Source organism: Phoca vitulina, unplaced genomic scaffold (genome assembly GCF_004348235.1).
Source record: "Phoca vitulina isolate PV1807 unplaced genomic scaffold, GSC_HSeal_1.0 scaffold87, whole genome shotgun sequence".
In the NCBI taxonomy this organism is placed as follows: domain Eukaryota; kingdom Metazoa; phylum Chordata; class Mammalia; order Carnivora; family Phocidae; genus Phoca; species Phoca vitulina.
In genome coordinates, this window is record NW_022589790.1 from 1,578,320 (window position 1) to 1,603,986 (window position 25,667).

Genomic DNA, 25,667 nt, shown 5'->3' on the forward strand with positions numbered 1-25,667 from the left:
AAGCTACGTGTGTATGTCTGTATGTCCTATGTCCACATACGTATATTTATATATACAACCTGCCGCTGAGGCAGTTCATAAAAAGTGAGCTTCATTATTTCCACATGAAAATTTGAATTTAAAGAATTCCTTTTTACCTTGAGTTTCTCTTTACGGAAAAGAGCGTGTCCTATGCTTGCTTGCCATTTTAGCAAATACGGCCTCACGCTTATTCACATTAACTCAATGACTAATTTAAAAGAAAATTCATATCGAAGCTTGCTCTTAGAAAGGGAGTAAACTCTAATGAAACAAACAAAATGTATATGCCATTATTTTCATGTTTTTTTTTAAGTTAGGCCTTTTATATTTTTTCTACGAATTAAAATTTTTTCTATGTTCTTAGAAACCTTATTAGCATTTAATCGTTCTTAGAAAATTTGACAAATTGGTACTCTTCATAATCCCACTGATCAATTTCACCATGACTTAGTGGGAACTATCATATTTTCTCCAGAAGCAAAAAAAAAAAAAAACAATCTTATCCAGAGTCTGTGCCCTATTTATTATTCTCTAATGAGGAGTCTTGAATTATTTGAGAGAAGAATTAAACTTCACCGGGCTTATCTGCTCTAAGAAATCTCTGATACTGAGTAAGGGAGGAGCTGTAGATAAAAGGCTTCCCATATTCCTTCCATTTATAGAGTTTTTCCTTCGTGTGAACTTTTTTGTGTCTGCACAGGTTTGATCTGTAACTGTAGGCCTTCCCACACTCCATACACTTGTAGAGTTTCTCGCCGGTGTGGATTCTCTCGTGTTCGGTGAGGAAAGAATACTGGCTGAAGGCCTTCCCACACTGATCACACTGGTAGGGCTTCTCTCCGGTGTGAATTCTCTGGTGCCTGTACAGGTTGGATTTGCAACCAAAGGCCTTCCCACATTCTCCACAGGTATAGAGCTTTTCCCCGGTGTGAATTTTATGATGTTCGTTGAAGGAGGAATACTGGTTGAAGGTTTTCCCACACTCGTTACATTGATAGGGTTTCTGGCCAGTATGAATTCGCTGGTGTTCGAGAAGGGTTGAGATGCGTGTGAAGGTTCTCCCGCATTCCAAGCACTTACACAGCTGCTCCCCAGTATGAAACCTCTGGTGCTCAGCCAGGGATGCAAACTGGCTGTAACCTTTCCCACACTCACTGCATTTATAGGGTTTCTCCCCTGTGTGGATTCTTTGGTGTCTATGAAGCTTTGCTCTACAATTGAAGGCCTTCTCGCATTCAGCACATTTATAGAGTTTCTCACCGGTATGAATTCTCTGATGTACGGTGAGGGTTGAACACTGGCTGAAGGCTTTCCCACATTCCTTGCAGCGATAGGGTTTCTCTCCGGTGTGCACCCTCAGATGCTTGATCAGGGTTGAACTGCTGCTGAACGCTTTCTCACATTCATTACATTTGTAAGGTTTCTCTCCTGTATGGATTCTCTGATGGGCAAGAAGGGATGATCTGTGGCTAAAGGTTTTCCCGCACTCGTCACATCTGTAGGGTTTCTCGCCGGTATGAATTCTCTGGTGTTCAATCAGATGGAGACTCTGGGCAAAGCTTTTCCCACATTTGTGACAAATATGAGGTTTTTCTCCTGGGTAAATCTGGAAGCATCTCATTAGGTCAAAATTCTGTTTAAAATCTTTCCCAAAGGTGTAATATATATTGGGTATCCTTTCTATAGGAACACTCTGCTGTGTAACAAGAATTGTATTTATAAGTAAGCCTTTCCCCAATTCAAGACTTGTCTGCTTTACATCTCCACTCATGGTTTTTCTGTGGGAGGCCACTATTTGCCTAAGAGGTTTCTTCTGTTGCTCCTGTTCTGTCCCGCTCTCAAATCCCAAAGTTTGTCCAAAATTGGTGTCCCAGCGACCACACTTAATGGACCTTTTCTTTATTATTCCCTGAGATGTTTCTTCTCTAGAAATGCCCTGCCTGGGAGGCAAGGCTTCCATTTCGAGCCGAGTCTTGAGACCTGGAATGAGTCAGAAGCATGAACGATGGCACCTCTACCGGGAAAGATAGACATGCATCAGTAGAACCATAAAACTGGCAGTAGTCCATATAAAAGAGCTCTGAAACCTCTTTTGATCTCAAATATGGTCTTGCATCTGGGGAAAAACAGAATGGGATGGAAAGAGTGAAGAGGGGAAGGAGTAGTGTGGGAGAGTACAGTGGACAAATCAATGCTGGAAACGAAGACATTGCAACTTGAGAGAAGTAAACACAGAGGCAAGAACTGGTTGAGCAGAAGGGATGAGGCTACAGAAAAATGTCAGCTCGTAAGCTCCAGTTGGATACTTCAATTAATCATTTTCTACTCTGTATACGGAGCAATGAAGCAGGTAACTTGTTTTTATTTTCTCCTTTTTTTTTTTTTAAAGTTTACTTACTTATTTTTTTTTAGTAATGTCTACACCCAATGTGGGGCTCAAAATCACAACCCCGAGATCTAAAGTCGCACACTCCACCGACAGAGCCAGCCAGGCACCCCTGTTTTCTCCTTTCTATTCACATGTAGCTTTTATTAGGTTTTTCCCCATGCTCTTGCTGTAAGTCTATACACATTAATTTAAAAATCTCTGCAATGTTTTCCTTAAGTTTTGTGAATCTGTATGTGAATCTGACTTCATATCAGTCTGTGAAAAGAGGACGTTCAGCTTTTAAAACTTACGGTGGCCCTGAAGCAGGACTGTGTTGAGGATATCTGATCTAAATTCAAGATGCTGACTATAAAGAGGAGAAAAATACGGAATCAATCGGCCATGTGCAACAATCTATCCCTGGTGATTGGAAGAATAAGAGTTCTTCATACCACCCTGTCATCACTTTTCTCCTTCCTATTTGATCCCAAGGAGAAATAGATATATTTGTCTCTTCTAGTAAGCTGCACCCAGAAGATTAACCTCCTTTGTAGGAATCTTTTTAGACTAATGAAAAGTCTGCAAGAAATGTGGAGTCAGTATGCCCCAAGCCCCAAGCTCAGATCTGATGGTAAGTGAAAGGGTTTAGCTTGAGCTGATTCTAAGGAACTGTGGGTTAAAATCTGGCTCTCTTTAATCAATCCATGATTGAAAATAGATTAAAACTAGGTCTTTGTGGGGCACCTGGGTGGCTCAGTCATTAAGTGTCTGCCTTCGGCTCAGGTCATGATCCCGGGGTCCTGGGATTGAGCCCCGCATGGGGCTCCCTGCTCCGCGGGAAGCCTGCTTCTCCCTCTCCCACTCCCCCTGCTTGTGTTCCCTCTCTCACTGTCTTTAGCTCTGTCAAATAAATAAATAAAATCTTAAAAAAAAAATCAAATAGTAAGAGGAAGAAGACATACAGGCTATAAATCTATATAAAAATACAGATTTTTCTTCATGATGTTTATGGGAAACCCAGCAGTTTGGATTTTAAAGAATCAACCAGGGTACCTTCTGTCTTTTCATCCTTTGCCACAATACGGCATTCCCTGCCCATCCAGAAACTTACCAGGCTACTCTAATCTCATTTTTCTAAAGAAATTTATCTAGTAAAGCCTAAATTAGCCATCTCTTTCTTAGAATTTCACAACATGTTTTACTTATATATTCTATCATTTAACTAATATATATGTATATAAAACCTGAAAATAATTCAAGTATTTGTTCAAGGAGAACAGTGGATATGTCTTACAGTTATTTGTTAATCCCCTACTGTGCACACAAGTACACAATTACAGTAATGCATGTACATTAATACATTAATTACATTAAAAAGATAATGCATGAATGGGCAGAGTAAGTTGGAAAAATTATGAAGGGCAGGTGACCTCAAAAATGAAAAGAGATTCTCTCCTCTCATGCTGGATTCCTGAAACCCAATCAGGCATTTATTGAACAAATAGTGAATAATCAGCAAGGATAACATGAAACAAACAAATGCCTAGACAGGAATAGCATGTTTCCCCTTGACATGAGAAGCCTCGAGTGTAAAATTCAGGTCTGAGGATCAGAGAACCAAGATACCAGCATCGACAGTATTAGCAGGGAGTGGTTTTATGAAGGAAGTTGGATAGTAAAGAGGGGATGGGTTTCAGCAGAACAAGAAAAGAGGACCCTGTGAGTCAGGAGGCCTGAGCAAAGTCATCTGGGGGGGAAGTAAACCTATTTAGGAGAGGCTTATTGACTAAAGAAGGAAATCTAGGGGCTCCTGGGTGGCTCAGTCATTAAGCGTCTGCCTTCGGCTCAGGTCATGATCCCAGGGTCCTGGGATCGAGCCCCACATTGGGCTCCCTGCTCCGCGGGAAGCCTGCTTCTCCCTCTCCATCTCCCCCTGCTTGTGTTCCCTCTTTCGCTGTCTCTCTGTCAAATAAATAAATAAAATCTTAAAAAAAAAAAAAAAAAAAAGAAGGAAATCCAGGTTGGAATTCATTAAAATTTTGATTCAACAGGATGAGGCCGAGCACAGAGTTCCTGAAAAACAGGCCGAGGAACTCAAAGAATAAATACAGGTGTTGAACGCTCTTCGGCGGGTAATAATAAGATGAAGCGGTCATATTTAGTTAAGTGGGCAGCTTGGACCAGCGCGAGGACAGAGTCGAAGCCGAGCAGTGATGCAGCTACCGTGGTCTTTTTTTTTTTTTTTTAAGATTTTGTTTATTATTTGACACAGAGAGAGGGAGCACAAGCTGGGGGAGTGGCAGGCAGAGGAAGAGGGAGAAGCAGAATCCCCGCCGAGCAGGGAGCCCCATGTGGGACTCCATCCCAGGACCCTGGGATCCTGACCTGAGCCGAAGGCAGACACTTAACCGACTGAGCCACCCGGTCATCCCAAGGCTGCACTGAATTCTTAATTTTGAGCCTATCAGCACTGAGTTCACCATAAAGGCAGCTCAATTAAACTCAAACACTCTTAGCTCAGTGCAGGATATTTGAAATGCCACAGGTGCAGAACTCAAAGAAAGACCTGGTCTCTTCCTTAAATATATACAGTCCAGTTAGGAAAATAAGTAATAACAAAGTAACTACAATTCGCTACGACAGATGCTGTCACGGATGTGTTCAAGGCATGGAGAAAGTGCCATATGAATGCGAGTGATTGAGAAATGAACAGTGACTGGGAAGTAGGAGAAATAAGGAAAACCGACAGGTCAGGTGGACAGGAGGGTCTTGTACTGTAAGAAGGTTTCCAGGGGAACAAGATGGAGGTGGTAATCCAAGAAGGAATGACAAACTTAATGAGTGTGCAGGTTTGGTGGGAACATGAGCTGGTGTGGAAGGGGTCACCGATTCCTGTAAAGCAACATGGAAACAGGCTATGAAGTAGATTTAAGGTCACAGTAAGGAACGGGACGTGCCTCCATGGATAACCGAGAAACAACAAAGTCTCCTAAGGCACAGGATTAATACACCTGAGTTTCGAAAAGATTGCTCTGTGGATGGTGCAGAGGGTGGGAGAGGAGAACAAAGCTCAGAGAGGGTGGGTAACTTTCCCATAGTGCAGAGCACTTGCGAGCTGTGGCAGGCGTAACATGGGCTTAGGAAAGTCTAAATTCAAACCGTGATCTTAAGTGCTATCCTGTACTACTCACTAGCCTCTTGGAGAAAAATGTATTTTAATAAAGGTGAAAAGTATTTGTGGAAAAAAAGCCAATAAAGGCAAGAATCATGGATTAAAGGCCAAACCACAAAGACAGATGCAAAATACTGCAAGTCCATGTCACGCGGTGAACAGAAATGACAGAGGTGATCTAGGTTTCTGTCACGGCTCTTCGGCTCTCTGGCCGTGACCAAAGTGTTTGACATCCTCCGATTATGCTGTTTCTTCTGACATAAAGAGAGGTATCTAAACCTGACCGTCTTCAAGTGATCCTTCAACTCCAGTGACCTACAGTTTTGGGATCAAGACCAGCGAGGTGAACCGGGGGTAGGAGTGTGCAAACCAGAGATCTCGGGGCCAACTCCGGCTCTGTTGCTGGAAGGCACCACACCTAGCCACTCCCACTGCTTCTGGCTGCATTTGCATTACAAACGGGGAGTTAAAGGGTTGCAATAGAGACCCCATGGCCCCCAAGCCAAACTATTTACCATCTGGCCCGTTGTAGGAAAAGTGTGCCAACCCCAGTCTGGAAAGGCTACGGTGGTCAAGGAGAGCTGGTCAACTCTTAACAGTGGGATGCGACAGCCCAGTCTCCAAGGAGATAAAAGGGAAACGTTGAGTCAAGAAATCAGAGACACAGGAGCATTGACAACACTCTGAAATATGTGGTTGGTGAGAGAAATTACAAAGAATTCAAAACAAGACAGAAGGTGTAAAGTATTTAAAATTTGTCAGGCATGAAAGCATGTAAACGCAGATGGGAAGAAAAACCATGAAGGCCAAGAGGCCAAGATGGCGGAAGGGAGTGAGGGAAGCCGCAGGAAAGGAAAAGACGTAGAGGATGCAGGGAGTGTTAAGGAGGAGAAGAAAGAGGCCTACATAAGGGCCTTCTTGATGCCAAGAAAACCATTCCAGTCACGGAGCCTCCGGTCAGGAGGCCCTGGCTCAGTTTCCAGGAAGTTCCCCCAGCACTGCTTCCTCATGGCCGGCTCATGTATAAAATCCCTGCGCCCATTTCCCAGCCACTCACTCACCTAGACAGGCGTCCCGAGGGAGTTCTCCGTCCACCACGCAAGGATCTTCTCCTTCCTGCAACTGGCAGATCACCTTCGGCCTTGAGAACGGAATCCCTGCTCATGAGGAAGGGAACGCGGGTTGAACGGGGGGCAGGAAGGGCAACTCCAGAGTTCACAAAGCAGAACCCACATGCAGAGCGGGTAGCCTGGGGAGGCAGGGCAGGTAGCACCGGGGCTTCCAAGGGGCCTGGGCTCTCAGGGGATGGATCCGGAGGCGGGCCCCGGCTATGAATGCCTCTACCCTGGCAGTCCTGTATGCTTCTCAGACTCTAAATGGGGACCCAGGGATTGCAAGAGGAGGACACTGGTCAGGAGAGGGGGAGGTGGGAGGAAGGCAGAGGAAGGAGAAGAGCACAGCGTGAAGGGCGGCCTGACATCAACACACACACTTTCCACTCCACTGAGATTCATCCTTTCCCAGGGGCACGGCAGGAGAGAAGCTGTGGACTCCGAACCCCAAAGAGGCAGCTCCCCCGGCAGACTCTCCATCACGAGGAAAGGTCCTTACCCAGCGAGACGAGGGTGCCGTAGTTCTCCAGCATCACCTCCCGGTACAGGGTCCTCTGCGCGGAGTCCAGGCGCAGCCACTCGTCGTGGCTGAAGACCACGGCCACATCCCTGAATGTCACAGACTCCTGCAACAGGAAACCCACTCCTGCTCAGCGGGACCAGCTTCACCACCGCTCGGGAGGTGTGGGGCTGGCGCGGGGATGTGTAGCAACCAATCCTGAAAATGTCCCAGGATTCCAAGTATTTCACATCGACTATTTATGTTACTTTGGGGACCACCCAGCAACTAGGTCACAAGTATCTACGGAGAGCCCACTGGGAGCCACGTGCTGGCAGGGTAGCAGGGAAAAAGGCAAAGTCCCTGCCAATGGGGAATCTCAATCCCGGCCTGGGACCTATCAGGGTAACTGAGCACATACATTCACCTCCCTCTCACTCAAAATCCAAATTAAATGAAAGGGGGAAAAATCAGAATACACTTAGAGCAAATGCCAGAAAACTGTGGAAATGCCATTAGCAGAACAGAAACAAAAAGGAAGTTCTGAGCTGTAAAGCAAATGATAAGAATAATATTAGTTCATGTTTATTGGATACTTGTATGTTAGGGACTATGACGGGAGCTTTGTACACAGTACCTTCGCTGAGTTTCAGGGAAATCCTATTAAGAAGATACTATAAGTAAATCATTTTGCAGATGATGAAACAGCTCAGAAAGGTGATGTCACCTCCCAAGGTAACCCTGTTAGAAATTGGTGCTGACTGGAACTGAATTCAGGCAGACAGATCTCTAAGCTATACTGTCACATGGGTTTCCATGGTCTACGGAAACAGAAAGCTCCAAAGGACCTGCAAGACTATACAGGTGTCCACAGGAACTGTGAGAAAAGCAAGTTCTTTCAAGAGAACCCCATTAAACCCCAAACTGTGAGAAAGCAGAGGTTGACCAGATGGCAACTCTTGTATGACAGAGCTGAAACTCACGAAAAATGATACATTTTGACCTTGTGATTCTACTTTTAGGATTCAACTACAAGAAATCCTCACACAACTGGGTAGGGATATTTGTTCAAGGATGTTCACCGGAATACTGATAAGCTGACAGCTGAGGTAGGCTGAGTAACGAACCTGTGAACACTATATGTATGACTAAAAGGACTCTGGGGGCACCTGAGTGGCTCAGTTGGTTAAGTGTCTGACTCTTGATCTCAGCCCAGGTCATGATCTCAGGGTCGTTGACATCAAGCCCCACGTCGGGGCTCTGTGCTGAGCAGGGAGTCTCCTTAAGAGTCTCTCTCCCCCTCTGCCCATCCACCGCCCCACCCTCTGCTTACGCTTTTTTTTTTTTTCTTAAAAAAATTTTTTTTAAATAAAAAAAGGACTCTGAAGATCTTTTTTTTTTTTTTTAAGTAGGTTCCAAGCCTAGCGTGGAGCCCAATGTGGAGTTTAAACTCACGACCCTGAGATCACGACCTGAGCTGAGATCAAGAGTTGGATGCTTAACCAACTGGGCCACCAGGCTCCCCTTAAGGATTTTGAGATGGGAAGAGCCTGGATTATTATCCAGGTGGGTCCAGTGTAATCACAGTGATCCCTGTTAGGACCCAAGAGGAGTCACAGTCAGAAGAGGACAAGGTGGTGACATGAGGACAGAAACAGACTGAAGTCATGCACTTTGAAGATGGCTGAAAGGGCCCCAAGACAAGGAACGCAGGCTGCCACCCGAAGGTGCAAACAAGGCCTGGAAACAGATTTCCCCTGAGAGCTTCTAGAAAGAGCCAGCCCTGATAAGAACTTGACCTTAAGCCAGTGAAACCGATTTCAGCCTTTGGACCTCCAGAAGTGCAGGAGAAGAAATTTATGTAGTTTTAAGCCACTGTGTTTCTGGCAATTTGTTACAAGAGCAATAGGAAACTAATAATACAATGGTGAAAAGTTGAAGACCGCCTACAAATCTATCAACAGGGGAATGGGTAAGCAAATTATAGGACACTGATTCCATGAAATGTTTTATATATAACACCATTAAATAGAATGAGGTAGATCTGTATGGCTGACCTTGGAATTTGGCCTTGACAAACTGTTGATTCATATGAAAAAGCGAGCTGCAAAACAATCCATATTTGTTGAAAAATTCTTTACCTATCTACCTGTCTATACAGATACATTTGGAAGAATACAACAAGCTGTCCATCCTCATTATTCTTTCATATTTGTGGAGGGGCAGAAAAGCAATCTTTTATTACTTTGTACCCTTACATTGTTTAACAGGTTGTGTGCGTATGTTTTGAAATTTTTTCGATTCCATTTTCATTTCTGTATTGAGTTTTCAGCTCCACCTCTTTGCATTCGTAGTGGTTGCTCTGAGAATTATAATATACATTCTTAGTTCTTTACGGTCTAGTTAGAGCTAACACTCGATTTCACACAGAATGCAAGAACCTGCGAGTATATGGGAATGTCTACCACCCCTTCCTCATGCTGTCCTTGTTAGAAAGACGCTCCCGGTTCAGAGAGTTGACAGGACTCACCAGACCTCACCAGGCGTGCTCATGGGAGGCAATGGGTACGATGCAACAAGACAGAGAGTGCACTGAGGCCCCGGAGGACCGAGAGATGTTCCATGTGCAATCTCCCCTTATTTGCACACACGGATGAGGCTGTGTCCTTGGACTATATGAAGAATTTTGATTTGGAAGAGATCGCAGGGGAAACTCTGAGCAGGGGCCTTTTGTGTATCAAGCAAGGCTTGTCAAATCATGTAGGCCAGCTGCCAACTGTCAGTGAAGAAGATGACCCTGAGGGTAGCCAGGGGCACCGGGATCTTAAACAGCACATCCACTGCCTTTATCGTGCCCAGGGGTCAAAAATCAGCCATTCGGGCATTCCCAGAGATAAAGATGGAGCTTTTCCAGTCCAGGCACAAATGAACTCTAGATCCATGGCTGTCATATGCACTGTATCCACCTACATTATAAACTCCATCATTCAGTGTATTTTTGCTCTATACAATCGTAGACATTTTAAAGAAACTGAAAGGAAAAAGTATTTCTATATTTATATTTATAGCCTCCATTTCTAATGCTCTTCACTTGCTTGCCAACACAAGAATTCCCATCTGGTATTATTTCCTTTCAGCCTGAAGAACTTCCTTCTGTCTTCATTCTTAAAGACTACTTTTGTTGGTTATAGAATTCTGGGTTGACAGTTTCTTTCTTTCTTTCATATAAAACGTCATTCTGTCATTTCGGATGAGAAGCCAATGGGCATTCAGACGCTGATGCTCTGTATTTTGTATAGCATCTTTATTCGGTCTGCTTTCAAATCTTTGGTTTTCAGTAAATTAGTGGTCAAAAAAAACACTGACTCTGGGTTGCAAAGACCCTCCTCTCCAGCTTCCCTTAGCTACAACCAAGACTGTCTCTCCAGCTCGTGGGTATGGGAGAGCTCAGACAGTGAAGAGCCCTCCCTTTCGGCAGAGGGCAGCCCGCTCATTGCTGGATATTGCTTTGCACTGCGTTCGCTGCTCTTTACATTCTGGTTTTCTGAAACACCCGTCTCCTTGTAACTCGAGAATCAAAGCAAAGTCTAGCCTAGTGGCAAGAGGCATACCAAATTTGGCAGGTCCTAAAATAAAGCTGTAGCTGCTTATGATGACAATAACAGCAGGAAGAACCGGTATTTACTGAGCATTAACATGCACTGGTCTCGGCATTTTACACATACTTTCTCGGAGCGTAATGTTAACTGTACAGACGACCTTGTCTGGGGTCAAGGCTAGCCGTGAGACCTTCATCAAGTTATTTGCTTCTCTGTGCCTCAGCTTCCTCACTTGTAAAATGTAAAAAAAAGTTAAAAAAAATGTAAAATTAACAGTCCTCTTGAACGAATCCTCTTGAACGAATCAAACAAGGTACACATATTATTAATCCCATTTACAAATAAGGAAATGAGACACATGGAAAATAACTTGCCAAGGTCACATCCCTAGCTTGGATGTGAACTTAGGAACGCAGGGTCCACATTCATAACCTGTAGGCTACCACTACTTTTGGGGAAAGCGGCCAATGAAAACAGAGGCTTTGGGGATGGCAGGATGGAAAATCCATGGAAGGAACAGGAGCTGGTGTTGGGGGGAAGCTGTGATCTCCGTGTGGAAATATTCCCTAAAAGTTTGGGAATGACAGACTGTGTCTTTAGTAAAAACTCCGGCCTGAGGACAGAGATATGCGAAAGATCTTGAGAAGGTTAAGGTAATGAAAATGGATGTCAAAAGGGCAAAGAGCAAGAAGGGCTCAGGAGGGGGGACAGGGGGACAAGAATCAGAGGAGACAAAGACATCAGTCGGGTCCAGAAGGGGGACACGTGGACAGTATGCCGTCAGAGCTGTGCTCAACACAGCAACCCCCAGCCCTCTGTCCTCCCCAGTGCCGGCCTCAGGGCCCAAGCGTAGCTGGACTCCTTCTGGGATGCCCACCACCAGCAGCCCTGGCCTTCAGTGTCAGCTCGAAATGACGCCACAACCATTTGTTGGTAGGATCTTTTCCTACTCTTCTTGGATGTTGAATCATTTCCTAAGGTCAGTGCCATGAACTCCCCAAAGATAGAAATATCGTCTTTCCTCTTGGTAACTCGGGTGCTCTTGCACAGCATCCTGTGCATAGTCCGTGCTCAATAAATGTTCGCTGAGGGTGTCTTTGCTCCTTCCATGTCTTTGTCCCAAGCGAGACTATATCCTCTGTGAAGACAAAGACTGCCTAATACCTGATACCCCACACCAAGCATTTATTGTAGCCAGAAGCATATATTCAGAGCTGACTCAATCTTGGGTCATAAAGTCAGGTTAGGGTGAATTAAGAGTAACCTGGGAACAGAGGAGGCACATTCCTCAGCACTCCCTCCCTGCATCCTGGGGAAAACTTACAAAGCTCTGGATTCCCCACAGTTTTTCTTGGAGAGAAAATTACCCAGACAAAGAATGGAAATACATCCACCATCTCTAAACCCAAAAAGCAATTTATGAAAAAGACAAACTTCACTTACTGTCACCTTACTGGGCAGCAAATCCACGGCCATTCTTTCCCTCTCGGTTTTCCTAGCAAGGGAGTGCAGACTGCTGACAAGGTAGGTCTGGAGAGGAAAAGGTGCCATGAGGAACTCTGGTGTCAAGGGATGGCTTGGAGAGAGGAAGTTCCAACCACCCATAATGTCTACCGGGTCCCAACGAACCAACAGCACATAAACCACGCAGACCAAATAAAATGCATGCTTACCAAGCCCATGAAGCTCTAAAACAATTCGCCCATCTCCGTCTCCTTGTATTAATGATGTTCTAATTGCTGTAAGGTCACCTAAGGTCTACTAGCTGTGACTCCACAAACTGCTACTCACCCCTAGATACCTGGAGGCCTTAGGGAAGCTTTAAACGGTACACACTGTAAAACCCACAATGAACATGAATTTCCCCAGCTGCCACTTTCCAACACAGGCAGCCAATCCTAAGTCAGCCTGCCCCACCTAGCCCTTTCCTTCCCGAAGAAATCACACTAAAGGCGCTTGCCCATATTTGCCTTGTCTCTCTGCCTAATGACCCACCCAGGTGCTTTCCCTGAGTGGCCGCTGCCTGGAGTGCTGCATGGGTCCTCCATATAACACAGCCTGCAAACCTTCCTCCTCCTCCAGCCCCCGCCCCCGCATCTGGCCAGACCTTACCGCACCCACGGAATGTGGTTAAAACACTCCCTCTAGCACAGCTGCTCGGCGGCCCCTCCTAAGCACACATCCCACAGGGGTCACCTCTGAGAGCACCCACAGGATGCGGGAAACAGCCCTCCTTCTCACACACAAACCGCAGCTGGGAGGACACGGGAGGAGGGCCCCTGGAGCAGCCAGACCAGTGTCAGAGGGGGACCCGGCCACAGCTGCCTGCACTGGCCACCTGGCTTTGCCGAGGGCTCTTCGGGGAGCAGCACCTGGCGTGAGAGCTCGGCTAGCTGAGTGTGGGGTGTCATCTGGGGCTGGGGCGCCTCAGCCAGGTGGGGGAAGCTGCTGGAGGAGTAACCATAGACGCTCCGTGATGCACAGCTCCTCCACACCAGAATGGGGGATGCTTTGCATGTATTGTTTCTAAACCTCACGAAGACCCTAAAAAGTATTGCTACCCCATTTTACAGATGCAAGGGAGGCTGAGAACTTAGGGAGTCGGACCGACCTGCCAAGAAACAAAAATGGGAAGTAACGGGCAGAAACGGAATCCTTGTTCCGGTCCACGGCCCTCGCTAAGTGTGGCAAAAATTACCTGGCCGCTCTGCCCCAGTTTCTCCGTCTGTAAAATGGGGGCAGTGTGCAGCCACCTTACAGGGCATGAATCCCGAAGGATGAAATGAGTTCATTCATCCAAGGCGCTAGCCCGCTGCCGGGCACACCGAGCTCGGCGGGCACGAGCTATTGTTTTCCCAGCACAGAGAAGTCTCCGAGCAGACGGCCCCCCACCGACCCCCGCCCGCAGCAGTCCGGGCACGCCCCAGCTCACCTGGCAGGGCGCTCCCTCCACGCGCGGCTCCCGCCGACCTGCGACGCCCGCAACGCGCCGCCGCCCGGGCCGCGGGGACCGGCCCCTGACCCTCGGGCCGCGCCGCGTCTCCCGGCGCCCGCGCGCGGCCCCGCCCGGCTCCGCGCTCCGCACCCCGCACCCCGCACCCAAGCCGAGACAGGCGCTGGCTCCACCGCGGCTGGGAAGAGGCCCCCGGGAGGTCTCCGCCCCAGGCAGGCCGCCCCAACGCAGCCGGGGTGACCCGCGCCACCGGCCCCAAGAAGGCCGGGAGCGCTCCCGCAACCCCGCGAGCCCCAGGACTACCACTCCCGGCATGCCTCGGCCGCGCGCGGACTACATTTCCCAGAAGGCGGCTGGGCGACCCCCGGGAGATGCCCATTCCCTGCCCCCGCGAGCTCACGGGACCCGCTGCCCGTCCCCGCGAGGTCCGCGGTAACGCGAGGGCGCGCGCGAGCCCAGTAAGGCGGGTGGTCTCCGGCCAGGGCCCGCTGCCTGCATCCGCCCGGGGGCTCGCTGGGCTAGGCAGGCAAGGAGATTTGGGGAAAACAAAACCTGAATTTAGACGCCTGTAGGAGGATCCGTGCGCCACGGCCCCCACCAGCTAGTTGTGATTATTTGTACCATACCCAGAAGGTGATGTATGCATAGGTACAGTTTAAGAAAGAAACCAATACCCATACACCCAACACTTTGCTGAAAAAGATATTTGACCAGAATTTCTTAAGTTCTGTCCACAATGCTCCCCTGTCATTTGTCTAAATTGTGCTAAGCATTTGACTTGCTTAGCTTGATGGTATCGTATTCCACAGTGAGTGTGGCTTTTTTTTTTTGTGCAAGGTTTTGGATCTTTATATAAATGGAATCTGCTGTATGTTCTCCTGTGACATATGCTCAACATGAACGATGTTTGAAAAAAAAAAAATCAACTGAGTATGTTTTAAAGATCTTACTGGCTTTATTCAGTGACTTCATGAATCAGGCAGTATCCTATCTAGCAGGTAGGAAGGAGCTCCAAGAAGTACTACGTGCAAGCCTCTTCCAGGCAGAAGGGAGCAGGAACAAGGAAGTTATACTTGGCAAAAAGTGGATTGGTTATTACAAGGTTAGTTTCCCTACAGAAGATGGCAAAGATTTATCAGCCAGATTACTTAACTAATGACGATCACAGGGCTCCTGGTTGGCTGGTTTAAGATTCCATTTCTGGAAAAGCTGAAACTCTAAGTCTTTGTTTGGTGAAGGGGCAACTTAGCCTGAGAAATCCATTTTTGAGCCTGTTATCTTTAACAACTTTTAGATTCACCTATCTTGATACATTCAAGTTCATTCATTATCATTGCTGCGTAAGATTCCATTATTCATTCATTCAACAACAACAAAATATTCAACACCTCTCTTGCTCCTGGCATTGTTCTAGATGCTGGAAATACACCAGTTGAACAAAACTCTCAAAACCTCTGCATTCGTGCAGCTTAAATTCTCCGGGAGGAGAGAGAAGAAAGATGATAAGTATGTTTTTAGGTAGTGATGGGCGCTAATGAGGACAAGAAAGGGGGAACAGCAACTCTAGTGGGGGGGGGTACTGCAATGTTATACAAAGTGGTTAAGAAATGTCTGACTGAGAAGGTGACATTGAAGAAATCTGCAAAGAGATGAAGAGTGAGCCCGGTTAAGGATCTGTGGGAAGGCTTTCCGGCAGGCTGAAAAGCAGATGCCCGGAGGTGGGGGCACGCCTGCCCTGTTGAAGACACATTAATACTGTTGCTGAAGCAGAAAGAAGTATGTGCGAGATCAGAGGCAAGAGGACTAGGATGTGCAGGCTCTTATTGGTCACGGTCACTGGATCTTACTCTGAAAGAGAATGCTCTGAGCAGTGCAGATGTAGGAGTAGGCAGTTAGCTAGGTGTTAATAGGATGCTGGAGGCCGGCAAACGGGGACTCAGGGTCAGCTACAGGGGGAAGTTAGAAACCTGTCCTGACAACGCTCCCAAAACAAAGCCACAAAAAGCCGGCTCAAGCCAGACAGGCCCAAGAAAAAGAAGGCTGAGACCCTGATCAGGTAAAGGAGAAAAGGTGAGAAGCCCCTCCCCAAGGAATATATATTCCACTCCCGAGCTAAGAACTGTCAGTAGAAGATGTAGAGACCCGAACCCAGCTTCCCCTTGAGCTCATCTGTTCCCACGTCTGGAGAGCGTGCTCTCACTTGAATAAGATTTCCCACTTAACAACGCTCAACTGTGTGTCCCGTCTCTCCTTGAATGCCTTCTTGCAACAAGACCAAGAGCCTCCCGCAGCATCCCAGGGACTGGCGGGACAGAGGCCTCAGAGCCCCGGGGCCTCCCCTGTCCAGCCTCTGATGTCCATTTCTAAATGATCACTCTGACAGCTGTGCTGAGCGTTAACCGAAAGGTCAAAGGAAGCAGCCGAGAGACTGGGACTAGTTAGACGTCCATGGCCGTAAATTCTGAGAAGACAGCAGTTTGGACGGAGTAGTTGTAAGTGGTTGGAAAAGCTCAAAACTCAAAATATGGAAAAGATGAGGATGTTAAGAACATTTCGAATATGTTTTTCAACTATGAAGTATATCTTTTTAAATAGTCCTGGCAATTGTTTTTAAAAATACTCTTTATGCCCCATTTTTCTGATGGTAAAAATCAAGAATTAACTTTTCCTGTGACTTCCTTTATACATTAAGCCAAACACAAATTTATTCTACTTTGTCCCATTTAAAATTTTTACAGTATGAGCTAAGAGGCCATGACCACCAGTATCCACTTTTAATACTTCCATATTCCACTTTCTCAGCTACAAATTTTGGCAATTTCCTCGAGTTTTATCATCTATATTTATTTATAAGTAAATCTATTTTAACCTTTTTCTTTATTGTTCATGTCTGTGACCGCTTCCTTAGGTTTCTCTTTGGGTCTTGGTATTTTTGTTCCTTTTTCACATTCTCACTAGTTTATATCAGTGCCCTCCCAGTAATTCCACAGCCTCCTGTACTTGGTCTTCTGAAGAAACCTGAGGCCAATTTGAACTTCTTCCCTTGCAGGTAACTTTCATTTCTCTACTTTGACTTCTATATAAGTCTCACCTCCTCCACCCCAGTTTCCTGTATCTTTAAGTATTTCTATTTTTCCCCCCTGTATCTAGCAATTGGTTTTTCCATTGTTTTCGTCTTGGACACACACACAAAAGGGAAAGTCTCAGTTCTAGGGTTTTTTCTGCTTTCTTCATTAACATCTTCATTAACATAACATTATTCTTGAAGTCTGGCTTTCATATCCCTGATAATCTCACTCTGCCATTCTGTGTCTTTTCCTCTATTTTCTGAGAGGATTCTTCAAATTTACCTTCCAAGCTTACAGAATCCAATTTATAAAGTGATTATTTTCCCACTGTTCCTAATGTAGTTTATTCTTTAAAAAAAAAAAAAAAAAAAAAGGCCACGTGGAGCACCAGGATGGCTCAGTTGGTTAAGCACCGGACTCTTGATTTCGGCTCAGGTCATGATCTCAGGGTCGTGAGATCAAGCCCCACGTTGGGCTCTGTGCTCAGCACAGAATCTGCTTGAGATTCTCTCTCCCTCGCTCTCTCTCAAATAAAATCTTTTTTTTTTAATAAAATTTTAAAATGGCCATGTATTTGAAGAAAAATGTCTACACTACGTAGAGCATCCTTGAGATAGTATAAAACCCACTGCCCCAATGCAGCAGGCTGCATGGAGCCCGCATGGTATAACTGGAGATGGACTAGTTTTCTTCCCTCCCATCCTCCCTTCCTTCTTCCCGTCCTTCCTCCTTTCTCTTTACAGTGAGGAAATAAAAACAAAAACAAAATGATAGGAAAAGGAGAAATAGGAATTGCTCCTCCTGTTCAAGATTACAAAGGCTCAAGTGAAGTATATGCAGTGTTTAAAATTGCATGACAGCACCGCTTCAACCTTACTCTCTCCAGCAGTGGATGATCTAAATGACGCCCGTCCCTGTACAATGTGGAATGGAGGCCGATGGACCGGCTGGATTTGGGGACACTGGGTATATTGTGGAGAATGCCACCAAGATCCTACTGTGAACCTGAATGTTCTCAGAGAAACATGCCATAAAGTATTCACATCTTCTTGCCCTATATAACCTCCCTTAGAAGTCTGAAGTGTATTATAACATTCAAGAGGGATTGCAAACATTTGTTTAGGAAAAATAACCCAAATGACCTAAGCGAAGAGATGCGTGGGCAGGATGGTGCTGGAATAGAGGGGCCCAAAGGGTAATTCCATCCGGGTCTTTCCATTACGCTATAAATTTATGGAGTCATAACCAAAGGTCCTTTGACCTTTCGGTTAACGCTCAGCACAGCTGTCAGAGTGATCATTTAGAAATGGACATCAGAGGCTGGACAGGGGAGGCCCCGGGGCTCTGAGGCCTCTGTCCCGCCCGTCCCTGGGATGCTGCGGGAGGCTCTTGGTCTTGTTGCAAGAAGGCATTCAAGGAGAGACGGGACACACAGTTGAGCGGTGTTAAGTGGGAAATCTTATTCAAGTGAGAGTACGCTCTCCAGACGCGGGACAGATGAGCTCAAGGGGAAGCTGGGTTCGGGTCTCTACATCAAAAAAGTCACAATTTTTTATTGTATATAATTTGCTTAAAAGAAATTGAAATCTTGCCAGCTTGTTTTCTTCTGCTCATATCTTTTTCTTTTAAGTAGGCTCCACTCCTAACGTGAGACTCGAACTCATGACCTTGAGATCAAGAGTTGCACGCTCTTCCAACTGAGCCCACCAGGCACCCCTGGCCAACGTCTTTCCACTGAAACAGAGATCACAAAGCAACTGCTGATGATCACAGAGCAGCTTTTAGACCTCTTGCCACAGGCGTGACAAGGGTTTGTCCGGTCTTGGGCACAATGAAGTTCTTGGGCATGGCACAGAGTAGGCACTTAAAGATAGAAATAAAAATGGGGTAGACATGATGTGTAGTTGAGAAGATAACCAAAATGTTTCTTCAGGTAGGCGAGGTGCTGATGGTGGTATAAACCTGAAACTCCCATCATATCCTTTGGAAAAAACAACAAAGGATATGGCAGAGGAAAGAGGCAGCAGTGCTCCTAAAATGGATATAAAACCACCACCAGGAAGAGAAAGTACGCTCCATGCGTGAAAATACGCTAAACTGTACAGGTGTGGAACAGAACGGAATGTAAGTGCTTCAAAGGACACGTGGCAAATCTGAGCAACTCCTGTAACTCGGCGACGGGAGAGCCCATTCCAGACATGGGCAAAGGACTGGAACAGACGTTTCTCAACAGAAAGATATGAAATGGCCAAAAAGCATATAAAAGAGACGTTCAACATCAGTAGTCATCAGGGCAATGCAAATCATGACCAGAAGGAGACACCACTTCACACCTGTGCGTGTGACTATTAAGAAAGCAAGCCAGAAAATCCAAGCGTTGGCAGAGATGTAGAAGCACCCACATTGGAAATGGATCCTTTGCACACTGCTGATGGGAATGTAAAATGGTGCAGCCATGGGGGCAAAGAGTTTGGCTATAATGTCCACTCCTCATATGACTCCACAATCCCACTCTTAAGTATTTACCCAAGAGAAATGTCCACACAAACACTTGTATGCAAATGTCCGTGGCAGCATTGTTCACGATTGCCAAAATGTGCAAACGACCCAAATGTCCATAACCACATGAATGGATAAATAAAACGTGGTGGATATTTGCCACGGAACATTACTCGGCCTTAAAAAGGAAGGAAATCCCGACACCTACTATAATGTGGATGAACCTTGAAGACATTATGCTAAGTGAAATCAGCCAGACACAAAAGGACAAATATTATATGATTCCACTTACGTCAGGAATCTAAAATAGGCAAATTCAGAGAGGCAGCAAGTAGAATAAGAGGTGACCGGGGCTGGCAGCCGGGGAAATGGGGCATTACTGCTTAATGGGTGCAGAGCTTCTATTTGAGATGATGAAAAGTTCTGGAAATAGACTGTGGTGACGGCTGCAAAACATATCCTCAATACCCCTAAACTGTACACATAAAACTGGTTATAATGATAAGTCATATATATATATTTTATTGCAGTTAAAAAAAAATACATGCAGGAGGTAAGGAGACATCCATGGGAAGGCAATGCTTTATGGGGAGAATATTGTTAATGGAAAGAGAGCGATGTGGAAACCGTGTGTCAAGGGGGAAAGTAGCAAGAGGAGGAAATAGAAGATCCTGAAAGAGAAAAAATCCCCCAAAATGTTTTTGATCCCACAATTTCTCCTCCACCCCCAAGTCATCTAGTCAAGAAATCATATTTTACTACACAGACAGAAGTAGGTGTACGTGACTGACAGATTTTAGATACGGACTCAAGCTTGTGACAGAAAGGACACAGAAATGAGCTTGCAGGGGCTCTCGAGGCCAAGTCTGGGACAATTTCAGCATCCACATACACAACGATATTAGCAGATTACAGTCCACTGAATAAAATAAGAAACCATGCTTCCAGGCATAAGAACAGAAAACACTTCCCTAAAGTGGAAAGCCAATTAATAAGAGTATAAGAAATGACAGAATTATGAGATCTCCATGTGGAAACCACTGTGATGATAATAAAGCGTCATCTATAGATGCTAAAATTGGTGGAGGTGAGTTTGTCTAGTACAGATACACATGCATGCACTCATCGGATCACCTCTCAAGATACTAATGAATGCGAAGAGAAAAACAGTGACTTTAGAGTGGGAGACCAGGCAGACACCACCTCAACCAAGATAAAGCTGAAATTACCAACATCACAAGGCTCCCAATGTGGTAAGACCATGAACTGAGAATACAATATTGCTTTGGTGGTTTTCTTACCAAAAAAGCACAGCATAAACCTAACCATATGGAAAACACCAGACAACGCCAATGGAGGGACAGTCTAGAAAAAAAAAAAAATGGCCTATTCATTTCACAGAACTCTTCATGAGAAAACAGGTTTGGTAATGCAACAGCCAACAAGAGAAGGGCCAAACCCACCTGAAAAGGTGGACATTTTAAATAATAATTTAATTACTATGGAACACCATAAATTCAATGTATCAGGCATGTCAATCATATCACAAAAGGTAAAGCATATTCTTTTTCAGGTTGTTTCGAAAATGGCCTGTTAGGAAGCTATAAAAATGGACAGTATTCTCTTCTGCCTAGATTCTGAACAAGCCTCTTTGAGAATAAGAGAAACCAGGCAAGGCGAATATGTTCACAACTCAATGATGAGTCTTTCTTTGCCTAGTCCTCTTATGCACGTTTTAGTTTAGCATGTGTTTCCTAACTCAGGGTAGGAACCAATCTCTCTTCCTCTGGTGATCTAGGGAGATGAATGAGAAGGGAAAGTATAGACAGGAAAGGGAGGTGTTGATAGTTTTAAGGCGACATGTTTAAATTCAACAGTGGCCTGAAGAAGGTTATAACCTTGGGGGCACAGTCAGTTGAGCACCCGACTCTGGGTTTCGGCTCAGGTCATGATCTCAGGGGATTGAGCCTCGAGTCTGGCTCCGCGCTGAGCACGGAGTCTGCTTGAGATTCTCTCTCCCTCTCCCTCTGCCCCTCCCCCTGCTCTCTCACTCTCTTCTAAAAAAAAAAAAAAAAAAAAGAATGTTACGACCTTGAAATGGCCCTTGGATACAACCTCTTAAACTTGATGTGCACTTCACCTAGGGTGATCAGGCAGTAAGATCTGTTTTATCCTACCTCAAATGACCCAGTATAGAGTTGGGCCAAAAAACTCTAATCATTTTTACTGATATACACACTGGCCTTCCTACTGATCCTCATTCTGGCTGACCTGGGCAACCTCTTCCTGAGAAGGCAGGGTCTCTCAGGCATCAGGCAAGCTGAGGAACCCCGGGCTCCTCCCCAAGTCACTTCCTTGCCTCACAGCCAGAGGTAATCACCAACCTGAATTGTGTGGTCGTATGGTAGCTAGTCTCCAAATATGGTCCCCACAACGAACCACAACCCTGGTATTCACACCCTTGTATCACCTTCTCCCCTTGAAATCTGGACATCTATAAATCATTTTTCACCAAGAGAATACAGAATTGAGGTCATGTGGCTTCCAAAGTGGAGTTCTAAGATCTACACTTTCAGTGTCGATCTTCTAGGATGCTGGGTCTTGGGACACTGCCTCTCAGGAACCAGCCACCCTTCTGTGTGAAGCCCAACCAGGCTCTCAGCAGCGGACGTCACTGGGTGCCGGCCACCCTGGACACCAAGCTCAGGGGAGCGGCCGCCGCCGACTGCAAATGCATTAGAGACGCCAAGTACGAATTCCCCAAGTGAACCCAAATATGGAACCAACGGCATTAATAAACTGTTGCTTTAAGCCACTAAGTTTGGGGATGAGTTGTTACACAGCAAGGGACAGCTAGACTATCTTGTCATTCAACCACTTGCTATTTTTAGTATCTTACCACATGTATAAATCACTTAGAATCAATTTAATATTGAGGAACATGTCATTATACCATATGTTGTTTCCTCTGACTTTTGAAAAGTCAACAGGCTTTGAAATTCATCTGTGTTTGCTTATAGCTTTGGTTCATTCATTCTCCCTGCTGCTCTACATTGTTAATATTCCAAAATTCTCCGTTTTCCTATTAACATTCAGACTACTTCCAAACATTAGCTTCTATGATCAGTGCTGCTAAGGATATCTTTATACCTGTCTCTTATTGCTCATATGCACACATTTATCTATCATATATACATAGGACATGTTCAACTTTATAGGATGCTGATGGTCTGTTATCAATTTACACTCCCACAGTGGAGCATGGATTCCAGTTACTCCACATACATCCCAAAACTCAGTAATGTCACACACCTTTGTTTTTACTCATCTTAAAAAAAACAAAAAACAAAAAAACCCCATGAAATTTGGGGTGCCTGGCTGGCTAAGTCAGTGAAATGTGTGATTCTTAATCATGGGATCGTGCGTTCAACCCCACATTGGATATAGAGCCTACTAAAAAATCAAAAATAAATTTAAAAAAATAAGGTCTATTTAAAAAGTCATAAAATCTCATAAAATCCTGTGATTCTAATTTCCATTTTTAAGCATCTTTTCATGTTTTTAGAAATCTGTATTTCCCCTTCTGTGAAATAAGTAGTCATGTATTTGGACCACATTTTTTTCCTACAAGGTTGTCTTTTTTTTTAAGTTGATTTGTACAAAGTATTTAAATTTTCCAGACGGTAAGCGTTTGTCAAAAATGTTGTGGAAAGATCTCCTGTTATATTATGTCTTGACTTTTCATCTCCATTTTGGTATATTTTGATAACCAGATGTTCTTTTTTTTTAATGTGAGCAAATATAAAAAAAGATTTCATGGCTTATTTGTATCCTGTTTAAAAAAATCCTTCCCTATTGTGAGGTCATAAAGTTTTTCTTTACATCTTCTTCCAAAAGATACAATTTTGCCTTCCACACAATTCTTTTTGTGGTGATGGTAGGCATCTAATTTTTCTATGTGGATGAACCATTTTTTCTAGAGCCATTATTCATTATTGAATAATTTGTTCTTTCCCTATGTTCCTCCTGTCATGACTACTTCTAACATTTTACCATTTTTTTCCAGCAGGTTTCTGGCAAAAACCCTTTTACCAGGTTAAGTCAACTATCTCCTCTGCTTAGTTAAGAATTTTTAAATGAATGGGTGCTGAGTACTGTGATTGCTTTGCCTGCATTTACTGAGATGAACATGTGGATTTTGCACCTTTAACCTGCCCACGTGGTACATAGCATCTGTAAGTTTCCTAATGCTAAATAACCTGCCAATTCCCATGAAAAATCTACATTTATCATGATGCATTAACTATGTTGAGGTACTTCTGGATTACATTTGCTTTGTTTAGGGTTTTTACATTTTTGTTCATGGATGATATAGGCCGACATTTTTTAATTTCTTGTACTTTCCTTGTCAATTTTGGTCCCGGGTTATATTGGAATCATTGTGCTTGTACATGATCTCCTCTGGAAGATCTTGCGTAAGACTCAAATTGCCTGTTACTTGCAACTTTGAGAGACCTCAACGTAAAAATAACTGGGCTTGATATTTTCTTCATGTAACTTTATTCAGATTTATTTGGGGGGATTATTTTTAGGACTATATTGTTATTTGGAGAGGCAATGGTCTAAACGTGTGCCCCTTCAAAATTCGTGTTGAAAACCTAACCCCAGAGGTGATAGTATTAGGAGGTGGGGCCTTTGGGAGGTGACTGTCATGAGGGTGGAGCCTCATGAATTCGATTAGTGCCCTCATAAGAGGCCTCGGAGAGCTCCCTCACCCCTTCCACCATGTGAGGTTCCAAGAAGGCACCGGTGAGGAACCAGAGGATCCTCACCAGAACACACCCATGCAGGTGCCATGACCTTGGACTTCCCAGCCTCTGGAATTTTAAGAAGTAAGTTTCAGTGGTTTATAAGCCACCCAGGCTGTGGTATTTATTATGGCAACCTAAGTGGACTAAGACAGGGAAGTTATATTTTCCCAGAAATTTTCCCAGAAATTAGAGAATTTAAAAGAATGGTTGTAGGGAAAAAGGCACAGCAGTGGAGGATTACTGTTCCTCATGAGTCTGGAACAGTAAGACTGATTAGTTGGTCCCAGGAAGCAAAAGTTGAATTCAGTGATTTTTGCTTTAGCTCAGTCTCCACCCCCAATAGTACCTTTTCTGAGGTATTTTTATTATTTTTTTTAACTCTTTGACAAAGAGAAAGAAACTAGTTGTTTGTTTGTTTGTTTTTAAACAAAATAGGTAGTTCAGTCCTTTAGTGCTTGCCCACTCTTGATGATACTGGACAACACTAAAGGATGTTGCTTCCGTAAAGTTCAACAATTTTAGTTTGACTTGGGAGGTAACTTTTTACATTGCCGGAATTATTATTCACATTTTAGAAATGCTGAAACGTGCTAACTTGTTGAAGCATCTAACAGCCCATTTACTGAACTTAGAGTCTGAATTTCTGTCTCATGGCCCTCAAACTGTGGGAGGGAGTGAAAGTTACCTGGTTCACTTTACCACCAGCTAGGACGAATGGTGATCCACACTCTTCCTGGGCCTTCCTGGATGATAACCAGAGAGCTCAATGAAGCAGGCAAAGCCTTGGGTGCCGAGAGGCATGCTCCCATCTTACACTGTAAGATCATCACTAACATTTATCAGTGGAGTAACTTGCAAAAACAGTAGTTGTCTGAATAACCTTTAATTCTCAACCTCACACAGCAAAGGTAATCACTTTATGATAAAACCAAGTGAAATACCATGCATTTTGTGATTTAAAATAAAGTGACTTTAGATCTGCTTCAGAGCTAGGAACAAGTCGTCGGGGAGAAAACTCACAGGCCCGTATGCCTGCAGAGTTTACAGAGTGATTTTCTCAGGTAAATGGCTTAGAAAGCAAAGAAGAAACAATCCAAAGAGTTTTCACAACCACCAAGTACGCGATTTGCCTTAAACTATTAAAGAACACATTTTAGTGACAGTGAGGTAGCTAGAGGTCACCTGCTTACATGTCTCCTCCAAAACAGTCTTCTTAGGATAACTGGCTTGCATAACACTGAAATGTCGTTTCAAAAAATAGACACCTAGATTAATCTAAAGTCTGGATTTTATGGCTGCACTTTTACATAAATCAACACGCTTCCCAGGGACACTTGCGAAAGCTGGGGGCTCTTATTGCACGTCACCCGGGAGAAGATAAAAGAATCTTACACATTCTCTACCTTATAGTAATAACTTAAAAACTATGAAAAACACATTTCACAGAAGCTTTCCTAATACACCTAATGTTACCTGCATCATGAAGTCTCTGATGTCTGAGGAGGTCTACATTCTGAAGTTTAACTCACAATTAACTACTCTTCATCACTTCCTGCCCAGGATGA

The 25,667-nt window shown here is 44.7% G+C and overlaps 1 protein-coding gene across 3 annotated transcripts; it reads right to left on the bottom strand.

The window, feature by feature from the left end:
- On the bottom strand, positions 1–25,648 carry ZNF354C (zinc finger protein 354C). Of its 3 annotated transcripts, none has more exons than XM_032395745.1 (5): positions 25,576–25,648; positions 12,215–12,301; positions 7,173–7,299; positions 6,623–6,718; positions 1–2,001 (listed from the first exon to the last, which is right to left on the bottom strand). In XM_032395745.1, exons 1-5 carry the CDS (start codon positions 25,582–25,584, stop codon positions 587–589), a joined length of 1,734 nt encoding a protein of 577 aa, XP_032251636.1. In that variant the 5' UTR covers positions 25,585–25,648; the 3' UTR covers positions 1–586. The 3 variants fall into 3 exon arrangements, with proteins under 3 accessions (XP_032251636.1, XP_032251637.1, XP_032251638.1); XM_032395746.1 differs by lacking the exon at positions 25,576–25,648 and adding an exon at positions 13,704–13,787; XM_032395747.1 differs by lacking the exons at positions 7,173–7,299; positions 12,215–12,301; positions 25,576–25,648 and having other exon boundaries at positions 1–2,137; positions 6,623–6,709.
- Between the last annotated feature and the right edge of the window lie 19 nt (positions 25,649–25,667).

Excerpts from the sequence above, each read along its gene's own strand:
- ZNF354C (XM_032395745.1), bottom strand. Across the intron at positions 7,300-12,214 it reads TGCTGCCCAGTAAGGTGACA|GAGTCTGTGACATTCAGGGA; the intron begins GTAAGTGAAGTT and ends TTCCTGTTGCAG. Across the intron at positions 6,719-7,172 it reads CGGCACCCTCGTCTCGCTGG|GGATTCCGTTCTCAAGGCCG; the intron begins GTAAGGACCTTT and ends CCTCATGAGCAG.